At 39.4% G+C, this 11,501-nt stretch overlaps 1 protein-coding gene across 1 annotated transcript; it reads right to left on the bottom strand.

Annotated features, from left to right (window-relative positions):
• Window positions 1–566: 566 nt before the first annotated feature.
• On the bottom strand, window positions 567–10,207 carry LOC114550498 (sodium- and chloride-dependent GABA transporter 1). Its single transcript, XM_028571295.1, has 14 exons — window positions 9,967–10,207; window positions 8,648–8,779; window positions 7,819–7,919; window positions 6,723–6,832; window positions 6,453–6,585; window positions 4,799–4,933; window positions 4,608–4,711; window positions 4,394–4,518; window positions 3,671–3,783; window positions 3,021–3,152; window positions 2,580–2,682; window positions 2,125–2,225; window positions 998–1,165; window positions 567–662 (listed from the first exon to the last, which is right to left on the bottom strand). The coding sequence occupies exons 1-14, from the start codon at window positions 10,205–10,207 to the stop codon at window positions 567–569; spliced, it is 1,794 nt and encodes a 597-aa protein (XP_028427096.1).
• Window positions 10,208–11,501: the final 1,294 nt, after the last annotated feature.

The following is an 11,501-nucleotide window of genomic DNA, read 5'->3' as shown; positions in this document are numbered from 1 at the left end:
CTGAATTAACTCTCATTCCATGTCATGTAAATGCTGTGAAGAAGTCTTCTGAAATTCTACTCCTATTTCACTCTCCCAGGATGCCATCAGGTGCTGTGGAGATGGAGCAGTCTGGAGCAGTCTGACCTGCCTACACAGCTTTTTGGTTCACATGTCAATAGGAACTCAAGTTTTGAAGAATTATAAGTTTCAAAATTTGAAATGTTTCCTCTGACATAGTTCCTGATTTGTTTTTAACTATACAATGTGTTTTGTACCCCCCAGATAAAAGGCATGGTAATAAAAATCTATGGTTAAAAAAAAGAAAAAGGGCAAGGTCACCATTTTTATCACATTAATTTGGCCAATCATTGACAGGGGGAGTGTTCATTAATATCCAATGTCACTCCTGAGTTGATCCATCATAACTCTATTGTTCAGATGAATTTTTCTGCACAATTTAATATAAAGGAAAACATCACAGAAAAATGCGGCACAAGGCTCAATCTGTCCAAATGTCAAATTTCAGTGTTGACTACTGAAAGTCCTGGCATACAGGGGAATTATTTCAACATGAACAATCCTGGCTAGACAGGAGCTTCGCCCATGTTCCCCATGTGTGTAAATTCTTTATGCCCTGATGGCTTTTCATCCTCCTGGGAAGTTGTCATCTTCCGCCAACGCTGGTCAAGTAAAGAAAGTCACATCAGTCTCACCTTAGCAATAAATGCTTCACAGATTTTCTTGAAGGTTAGTTCAGACGTGCAAAGTTAGGTGGACCAAAACTTTATTGTAAAACAATAGTGTGAAAAGTGAGCAAAATGTGATTTCTGCCTCTTCCTGCCGTCTAACCTCCTGCCTTCCTGCATCGTAGATCACCTGTACTACTGTTTATTTTATTCACTTTCAATTTTTCTCCCTTTGAAGATCCACATAGTAGTATCCTACATAACTATTTAACTGCAGGGAGTAGACAATAAAAACAGAGAGACTTATAAGAGTATAGGTATATATTTACCTGTTTGATGCTGCCCTTGGTGATGCAGAACATGTAGATAAAATAGCCTGGGATCAGTATCATGGAAGACAAAGCCATGAACCAGCCAATCACTTGGCCCCACAGCGGGTACACATACTTCCCCAACGTCAGAGGGGTCATCTCAAAGGCACTGAAGGTAAACACCCCCTACAATATACAATTATGTTCTTTAGTCCATGTAATCTTTACCAATATCAGAATGAAATCACTAAAATGGTGATTTGTATGCTGACAAACGTTAAAACTGGGCTAACGTCACTGGAAAAGTAGACGTTTTTCAAAGCCTAGGTTGTATGTAACATTGTTTGAAACAGCGTTTACATTGTTGTATTATGTTATGGACCTGTATCACACTCAGAACAACAGTTATGTGTTACCCTTGATACCTTAACAAGAGTCTACAGCCATGCTAGTGGCAGCTAGTGGCTAGACGGTGAGACTGTACTTAGGCTCAGTGGTGCTTTAAGATAAAGGTTAATGTCAGAGAATGCTAACATGCTCACAATAACAATGCAGACATGCTGATGTTTAGCGTGTATAATGTTTAGCGGGTATAATGTTTACTGTGTTCACCCACCATCTTATTTATTGTGTTAGTATGCTAACAGCTAACATTTGCTAATTTGCATAAAATACAAAGCGCAACTGAGGTTTAATGTCACCATACTGGACAATTAAACATTTAAACCTGATGCTTGGGACGATGGGTGTACCAAATGTTATAGCAATCTATCCCACAGTTGTCGAGATATGGCTTTTTACTTTTCAATCAAATGTAGCCCAGTTTTAACCGGCTAAGCTGCATTTATTACTTGTGGCAGAATACCCTTTCTTTCCATATAGCTTCCTTTAACATTACACTTCCTTTTTAACCACAGTATTGTAGATAAAGCCATCATCATGATTTCCCTGAGAGTCTGACAGTCCACAAGTACAAATCCCCACATGGCAAAGGAAACCAATTCAGCAATGTCATCAATTCTCTACCTATTGGCTCCTGCTGCAGCTTGATGAATCTCCGTGAGGGAGAAGGAAGACCATGCGATGGTTCGACTTAGAAAAGCTGCATATTATGGAGGTTAAATTGATAATCATTCGACTCCTACCAGGCAGATCAGCGGAGTGAAGAACTTCCAACAGAGCTTCCACCAGCCACATGGCCTATAGCCGATCATGTCCTCAATGTTCGTATAAAACCTTTCAGCTCCTGTGGCATAAAGAGAGGAGGACAAATAAAAGGAGTGTGTTTGCGTGTGTGTGTGTGTGTGTGTGTGTGTGTGTGTGTGTGTTAATGTGAAGAACAAAGCCTTATGGGTTGAAAGAGAGGGAAAGCTGATTGGGTAGAGAGTCAGAAGACAAAAAGTGGAGCAGATAGATGTAATTTCCTCTTGGACAGCTTCAGTGTATATAAGAAATCGACATGCTTGATTTCTTCGGTGACTTGGCCCAATATAGTCCTTTTCTATCCAGCTTTGTCTCAGCTTATTTCAGCTGTGCTTACATTTGATTTCATTCTACAGTGTTTAGTTTAAGTGTTGACATCATAAAATAGATTTCCTACCATAAAACCAGGCTATGGAAACGGTTTCGAAGAAGACGAGGAAGAGAAGACACATCCCACTGGCCGAGTAGTAATCAAACAGCTTGAACACGTACAGACCACCCTGGGAGATTTCCACATACACAGAGACACACAAATGAATGAATAAAATATATGGATGATGAGTATACCGCTGGTTGTTGTGAGATCGTTTTGTCATTATGTATAATGCAGGAGGGGGCTCATTTCCATAGAGTGCAAATGTTCAGGTAAGTGTGTGTGTGTGTGTGTGTTGAGGGTTTAATACAACCGCCTTCTCATAATACTTAGTAATGCATTCACACATTCTGTAGTACAAGTCAACGGCAGTGACCTTAATAAACTCACCAAAACCATTTTTTCATACTAGAGAATCAACATGGACTGAGGGCATGTAATACACAAAGATGTACACAACTGCACCTGTGTGACATTGGAGAAGCCAATGATGAAGGAGATGAAACAGACAATGAGGATGAAGATCTTCTTCCTCTTCCTCAGCACCATGGGATATTCATCCATCAGAGCTGTGATGAAGCCTTCCACTGTGCAGAACTAATACATGTCATTATTAAGAGACATGGGTCAGAATGTACTGCAGTTTGTTATTTAAAGACAACACCCCACCCCACAAATTTAGCATTTCTTTCCTGTAACATTGTCAAAATAAAAATAATCAAAATGTATGCAGCAGAAACAGAGATATTGTCTTTTTTATATTATTTATGTCAAAACCAGGCCCCTACATTACCCACATTGCAAAACAACCTCTTGTGAGTTTTGGGTGTTTTATGCCAGTAGCAACTAATGTAGACTTGAGTCGTTAGCCTAAAGTTGAGACAAGTTAGGATTGCACGTTTGCAGATTTTTCCATTATTTATTCAGTTGCTAGTAACATTCACTTAAATTGACAATAATTCCATCTGAGCACGAGAAACTCTTCAGTGTTGGTCGGAAGTGTATAGGACATGATCTAAATCATTAATGGATTATTTAATTTTTAATTTAATTTAATTATACAGCAGCTTTCTGTTCAGCAGCAGGTCAAGCAAGTGTGTGGGTGCTGTTTGTACCTGACTGTCCAGGCCCAACATCATAAGCATGGAGAAGAAAAGGATGGCCCACAGAGAGGACATGGGCAGCTGGGTGACAGCCTGAGGGTAAGCTAAAAACGCCAGACCTGGACCTAAATGTCACAAAGAAGACATTCCATTTAAATATCAAATGCTTAATCTTATGACATTATAGTGCAGCCTAATGAAATTCATAAGCATGGACATACCGGTATTTACGTATCTAGAAAACATAAGAAACAGGACACAAACATCACAATACTATTTACTTGTTTTTTTCTTTTTGAATTTGAGTTGCACCTGGTTTACAAGCCTCTAGTCTCACTTTGCCAGACCTTTCTCCACAGCGTTGCGGAGGAGGGTCTGGCTAGTCCACACAGCATTCCGGGATGGGAGAAAAACCTGCTGTGATTTAAGGCATGTCTATAAACCTAACACAATCCTCATAGGCGGCACTAGGCACGGGGCAGAACCACGGTGCCTCTGCAAAATAGCCTCGGGAAGGAACTTGTTTTGATGGAACGTGTACGTTAAAATGTTGTTTTATTCGTGCAACAGAAAACTCTGAGTGGACAGATAGTCTAGCTAGCTGTCTCAATTTACCCTGCAGAGATCTGAAGAGTAGTTAACCATAGTCCTCATAAATACAATACAACATTTCCTGACTCACACCTCATTGAATTTAAAGAAGTCCTTGCCAAACAATTCAATACACTACTGCACCTGATGCTGCTAATTCCTGGACAGGTTTCTTAGTGATATGGGACATGAAGCCTACGATGGAGAAGATGACGAAGCCAGCAAACATGCTGGTGCAGGAGTTAATGCAGCACACTATAATGGAGTCCCTGCCGAGAAAGAAACACAATTAACAGTTGGGATGACAACATGATATCAGTTATGAGGATTTACAAAGCTTGTGACTGCATGTCCCTACCTGTACACATCGTTGTTGTAAGGGTTGTAGCTCCCCAGGGCGATGAGCGAGCCCAGGCCCAGTCCGTAGGAAAAGAAGATTTGAGTCGCTGCATCCAGCCACACCTGTCAGATACATGTATGCGCCCATATTCACTTTGTCTGTTTGCCTATGAATATGTTTGTGTGATCGGATGTGTGCAAGCTGTCTACCTCAGATTGGGTGAGCTTTTTGAAGTCTGGAGTGATGTAGAAGAGGATCCCGTCTATGGCTCCAGGCAGAGTGACCCCACGAAAGAACAGGATGAACAGCATGACGTAGGGATAGGTGGCTGAGAAATACACCACCTAAGAGAAAGAGAAATAGAGAGCAACTTCTTTTTTATGTATTCACATTAATATACTTTGGATTTCTACTCTGTCAAAGCCAAAAACCCACGTTTAAATTATACAGAACTTAAAATGGAAGTAAGCCTGTTTTAAGACGGGGGTTGAATCTTGTTTTCAAGTTAATCACAATTGCAAACATCCCAAAACCATTCCTCTTAAATAATTAAAAGTCAACAATAGATGCAAAATCCCTTGTTGCCACAGTACACAGTGTGAAAAATGTCTTGACTAAATTATTTCCATGGCTTCTCTTTGCTAGAAAACCTTGCCGGAGCCTTAAGAATTTGGCCCACAGCTCTGTAGCATAATCATTATGCTTAATTGGTAATGTCCATCAAGGCCGGGGGCCTTGGGGGAATTCATTTTTCTCACTGCTCTCAGATGCCACATATTAAAATCCAATTATCCACTGGCAGTAAATGTGTAAATGTGTTTCTGCTCACATACATGGCTTGGACTTGCTGTAATTTAAAAATCCCAGGCAGTAGGCGGATATATATATATTTTCTTTTTCTTTTTCTAACTCTTTTGCTAACACCTCTAAATCATCCATCAGTTTGGGATTAAATAATACATTTTGCAACCATGTCTATTTATAAGAGAGACAGATGGGGTGTGGCCAGCAGGATGACGACAGATACAAACAATCTGTCAACATTTGAGAAGAATAAATAAATACTAAGGCATATGATGATTAATAAATAATTCAAATATATTTTAGGTTGTTGTTCAACTCGGTGGAGCCAATTAACACTTCCTCTGTCCCGTTTTGGTGTGAACTCATAATGTGACTCTTTTAGCACAGTAAATCAAAAGAGGGGGAAGAGATTTAAATGGATTTTTTTCTGAATTTTGGGATCAATGTCCTCTTTTTTTCTAATTCTAGGACCGATCAATAGCCCTTCGCAATGATGAATACTATCCAACTGACATTAATGTTTGTACCAAATTTCCATCCATCCAATAGCTGTTGAGACATTTCACTAAAAAATGAACCTAATATTAACCTAATTGTGGTGTTTGAAGAAAACTTGGGTGATCGCCAAAGTCAATAGTCTTCATCATCTAGGCACCACAAATGTCTGTATAACATTTTATGGAAATCCGTTTAATAATTGTTGAAATATTTTCGTCTGATCCAAAGTCAAAGTTATACACTGCTCTTTTTCTTTTGTAGCCTATACTTCATGTTTTCTCTGAATCGATTTTCTCTTTAATCCACCAATCAAGAATGAAAACAGAAACATCAGCTCTGCCTCCTGAGCAGCTCTGTGTCCTGTCCTGTTTGCATGATAAAAACCTAGAATAGGCAAAAATGGGAAGAAAAAAAAGCGTCTCAGATAAAGCAGACTGTGTAATGTAGCAGAATCAGTCTGAGGCTAGAGAGAGAATTGTAAGTTTGAAGAATGTAAGAGGAGAGGGAAAGAAGAGAAAAGAAAGGGCAAGAACAGGGAAAAAAGTAAGCACTAAGTATGACCTTCCCTGTCCACTCCACTCCTTTCCAGATTGAGAAATAGACAAGGACCCAGGCCAATGCCAGAGTGCCCACTAAGGGCCAGCGAACCTCTCCTGGCTCCTCCAGACCACTGGACAACTGGTGCATGTTACGCCTACAGAAACACACATACACACTAAATTCAGACACAGATAAGCACAAATGGCTTCCAGAAATAGCTTCAACCTATTCTTGTACAGGTTATCTTGTATACACACTCATACTGTACGGCAGGAACATATTCTCACTTACTCCCAGAACTCAGTGACAGCACTGGTCAGGTTGGTGGTATCTGTCAGAGTGTAGTTGCAAAAACATTTATCTGTGTTCCAGGGGTTATCACAGCTTTGCCAAGGCAGCTCCTGCACACAAAAACACATGAATATGATGAAAACAATATACATTTTTCATCCCTGCTTCTCAATCCTCTATTTTTCCACCAAAAGAGCCTCTTGCACAATGCCTGCAAAGTCTTTAAATTCCCTCCACCCGGCTTCTTTGAGCAGGGCGCTCACACAGAGAAATACAAAAGCAGAGTGAGGAAAAGCCGAGACAGAGAAAGACAGACATTGTTGAGGTGTTAAAACAAAACTTTTTATCGATATACATTAGGTGATGAAAGCATTGCCGGCAGTAATCAGGTATAAAAACTGAATTTTAATCATGCCTACCATCCATTTAAAAAAAATAAAATACTTTTGATGACACTTGGGGTCAGCAAAAAGAAGCTGTAAACACAACAGTGACACAATTTCACTTTAGTCGGTAGGTAGTTTACATTGACTTTATCAGAATTTTGACAGCGGCTGCTGGAAACAACGCTGCTGAGAACCATGAGAGTAAACCAGAACAGTAAAATTGACCAGAAAACCTAAAAGCTTTAATTTTACCACTTACGTCTCTTCTGAATCTTTTTCAAAACAGGTCAGACTCCGTAGTCAAAATGGGAAAGATAAAGCATGCCTGCACTACTTAAAATGCCACTGACTTGTTATTTTGTATATATTTTGTTATATTTTCATTATCGATTAATCTGCTGATTATTAAAGAATGTAGGAAGGATGGCTTTTTTTGCACAAGTATAGAAAACGGCAACTTGCAGTTTGCATATCTTTTTGAGTAGCCCAAATGTTTACTGTACATTTGTCTTTTAATTGTTTTAACCCTGTGTGTGCTGTGTGTCTCTCTTGTAACTCTGGCAGCAATTTCTCTGAGTGTCCAAAATGAATTTCTCCTTGAGGAGACTGATACAGATACTTTGACTTTGACTTTGAATTTCAGTTCATCTCTTTGTCCATAAAAAGTGAAAGATACAAATCCCTGTCTAATGATTGATTATACAACATACCGAACCAAAGGAGTTGAATAAGTAGTAGAGTGCCCAGGCAATGATGATAATATAGTAGATGTTGAGCCAGAAGGACAGAACCACTGCAGCTAAACCAACACCTGAAGAAGGAAGAGACACAGACATCAGCGTTTTACAATACAATGTTTTATTGGTCAGCCTGCGTAGTCAAATGTATATGTATATATGTATATGATATATATATATATATATATATATATATATATATATATATAACTGTACAGCAGATTTCTCCTCAAACAGCGTCACTCAGCATGTTAGTTATAATCTTTATCATCCTCATCGTTGCTGTTTTTATTATTTCTAATGTTTACTTGCTCTTGGCTTTGGGTATCAGTTGGCACAGCGGCACACTCGCTATCACTGCTGCTGTCTTTGCTGGCTGGAGATAAATTGTGCTTCACTCGAGCTCTTTGAGCTAGGAGGCAGTGGTATAATTGCTACCACCAAGAACTGGCTGGAAAAGATTCTTAAATGAAAAAAGTTGTTCACAAAACTATTTTCCTCTTGTTTGTGTGTTTCTGCACCTCTTTGGAAGCTTCATATCCTTGTCTTTTTTTTAAGTGCAATGGCACGGAGAAAGAGACTGATGTCAAGCGGAAATATTGAGCAAAAAGTCATTCGAGGTAGATTTTGGTTCAGCACAAAAAGAGAATTAGTGCTAATAGGTGGTAGGTGCATATTATTGGTGACATACCTAGTCTGTTATGCTTAAAAGCATGTCAATAACTTAAAATGTATCTATAAATTGAAATGATATAACAGCAGATGTACATCCATATCTCCCTATTTTATATCCACAGCTTACCTTTCATCATAGGGATGAGCTTCCACACCCCCAGCCCTCCCACTGAGGTGAACTGTCCCAGAGACGTCTCCAAGAGGAAGAGAGGTATCCCAGCAAACACCAGGGTCAAAAAGTACGGGATCAGAAAGGCCCCTAATAGATCATAAGATAATGTAGATAGTAATTACAAGGATTGCAATAATATCATAAACATGCCAGAGTAATACTGCATTTCAACAAACTGATGTAACTTAGATTAGCAGTGCATAATATCTCAATAAAAATGAAAACTAAATATTCAAATTGAACAAATTAAGTTTCTTTTTCTTCAATTTAGTAGCTAACAGACAAATGAAATATTGCTGTAATACTGTGGTAAGAATGACATCCTTTTCTGCAATTTGTTTAACCATGGCTCCTGCCTGAAGAGCTACTTTATTATTATATTATTAGAATTATATGAAAAATGCTAGAAGACAGTCTTGTTAAATATTGTACAATTTGCATGCAGGAGACACACATCTTCCAGAGAATATACACTCGCCAGAGTATGTGGTTAAAAAGGTTTCTGTATATGTTAATGGTTGCTAAAGATCTTATTCTTATAAAGTGTATTCTTAGAGGGCAACGTCAATCAAATAACCTATTAAAACATGCTCATCCATTGATTAATTGAATAATCATTGATCAGTATTACTCAAGAAGTCAATCAAAAGTATATTGGCCGAGGGCTAGTGACAGGGGCATATGGGCAACTAATTCAGATCTGCTAGCCACACACTGGAAGGGTTCAAAGGGACAGTGGATGGTGTTGGAGAAGATGGCAGATTTAGACTATGGCATGAAAAGGTTTGAGGTTTGTGAGAGTACATGTAGGCAAAGAGGGAACAAAGAGACTTGCATGGGTATTCTTCGATTTAGCTTCAGGGAGGGCAGCACTTACCATAAAGCCAAAAGGCAAATACGATGACCATCACTACCACAGCACCATGTTAGCTGGACACTAACTTAAAGTGCACTGCAGCCAGTTCTTGTAAAAGGCCGTGGGTTAGAAGAAAGGCGTGACCGGGGCAAAGATGGGTTGAGCAGCATGCGGCTGATAGCCAGATAGCAACATGCTAGACGCATGGAGAACGTTCCCCTGTCAGAGGGCTCAGTAGAAGCCCACTCTAGTAATGCTCACCCAACTTTTGTCACATTTATGTATTTATAACTATTGTGGCTTTGGGTGAATGAGTATATCCTCTAAAGGTATTAAGTATCTCATCAGAATTAACTTTAAACTGACTAAAGATCTTTTGATTCTGTCAGTCACAGGTACCCAGGAATTGTGAACTTACCTCCACCATTCTTGCCACACAGGTAAGGGAACCTCCAGACATTTCCCAGGCCAATGGCGTATCCCACACATGACAGCAGGAAATCAAACTTTCCCTTCCAGCTTCCCCTGTCAGGTGGCTCTTCTTTCTTCTTTTTTTTATCTGCAGAGGGCACCACAGGGTCCAGGTCCTCAAAGGGAACGGCTTGTTTGACTTCTGTTGGGGAGTTTAGGTCCACTGTACTCTGCCCAGTCTTTCCCATGGTGGGACCACTACAGTCCAGTGGGGTCAGTAAGTCCCTCAGTCGTCACGGCTTGCTATAGTGACAAATTAAAGTCTCTCTGGTCCTGTCCAGCTGAGCCTCTCACACTGAGTTTGGTGATTGACTCGACAGATTGAGAACAATGTGCGGACAATGAATGTGCAGAAAAGCTGTAGACAGAGGGAGAATACCAATTATATATTGGTAATAGTGAACGCTTTTGTTGCTTTGGTGACGGTGTTCTCATGGAGAGGAATACAGCTCAACTTACAATTTACTGATGTTGAGGCGTTTTTATGGTCTTTTACAGCCCTTTCATTTACTTGGGAAACAATGTATAATAATTACACACAATAAAGGTTATTATTTGATTTAACGTGGTCTTTGTGGGTAAGCCAACTAAAGCCATAAAAGGTAGCACAGAACAAGCGCCACTGGACTGATATGAGCAGGAAGGTGGCGCAATCAAGGTCATCCTTGAGAACACTGCACTGTGTATCTTCATCAATACTGACGCACCCCCTACCTCACCTCTCTTTCCAGTCCACCGCAGTCAAGTTCATGGTGAGTCACCACAATACCAAAAGAAATGAAAAAAACCTGAATACAAATACCACAAAGGTTCCACTATGTGATGTCCACAAAAGAAGTCTGTACTGCTTACACACATTGGACGTCTAGCTGTAATGTGAATTTAACTGCTGATTCAAGTTTTTATCAGTATATATCAAGCCGTTCATTGAATACTCCCTCATTTCATGCCTGGATGACATCACGTGGTCAGGAGGTTTATTGGAAGGAAGTTGTTCATGATTACAAATATTGATTGACCCAAAAAATTGTCCATAAAAAAAAAATTGTCCATATCACTTCATGCCATTGCTCGAGACTGTTAGCTGAAACATTCACTGAAAGAACAAAGATATTTTTCAAGGAAATGTCACTGCTTATTTTCACACACAGGGCCGCTGTGAAACAGTAGGATACTGCTGAGCTTTCTCATTGTATTACTCTTCTGCATACTAAATTCAAAAAACCTGCAGTACTAATTTTTGGTCTGCCTGATTCATTGTGCTTACTGACTATTTCAAAGCATTCAAATGTATATTCAATGTTATATTAATTCATGTTCAATTGCAATTACTTGTGATGAAAAGCTTCTGCAACATTTCGCAGATGCATCACTTGTGCCTTCTATCCTTTGATGATGTTGATGAAAACAAGTATTGGCAAAGTGTACTGTATATATGCTATGGACACAGATGATTCAAAATACAAAAAAAAAAGTGCATTG

Source organism: Perca flavescens, chromosome 23 (genome assembly GCF_004354835.1).
Source record: "Perca flavescens isolate YP-PL-M2 chromosome 23, PFLA_1.0, whole genome shotgun sequence".
In the NCBI taxonomy this organism is placed as follows: domain Eukaryota; kingdom Metazoa; phylum Chordata; class Actinopteri; order Perciformes; family Percidae; genus Perca; species Perca flavescens.
The sequence above is the reverse complement of the archived record's forward strand: the minus strand, read 5'-3'. Positions and strand labels throughout refer to the sequence as shown.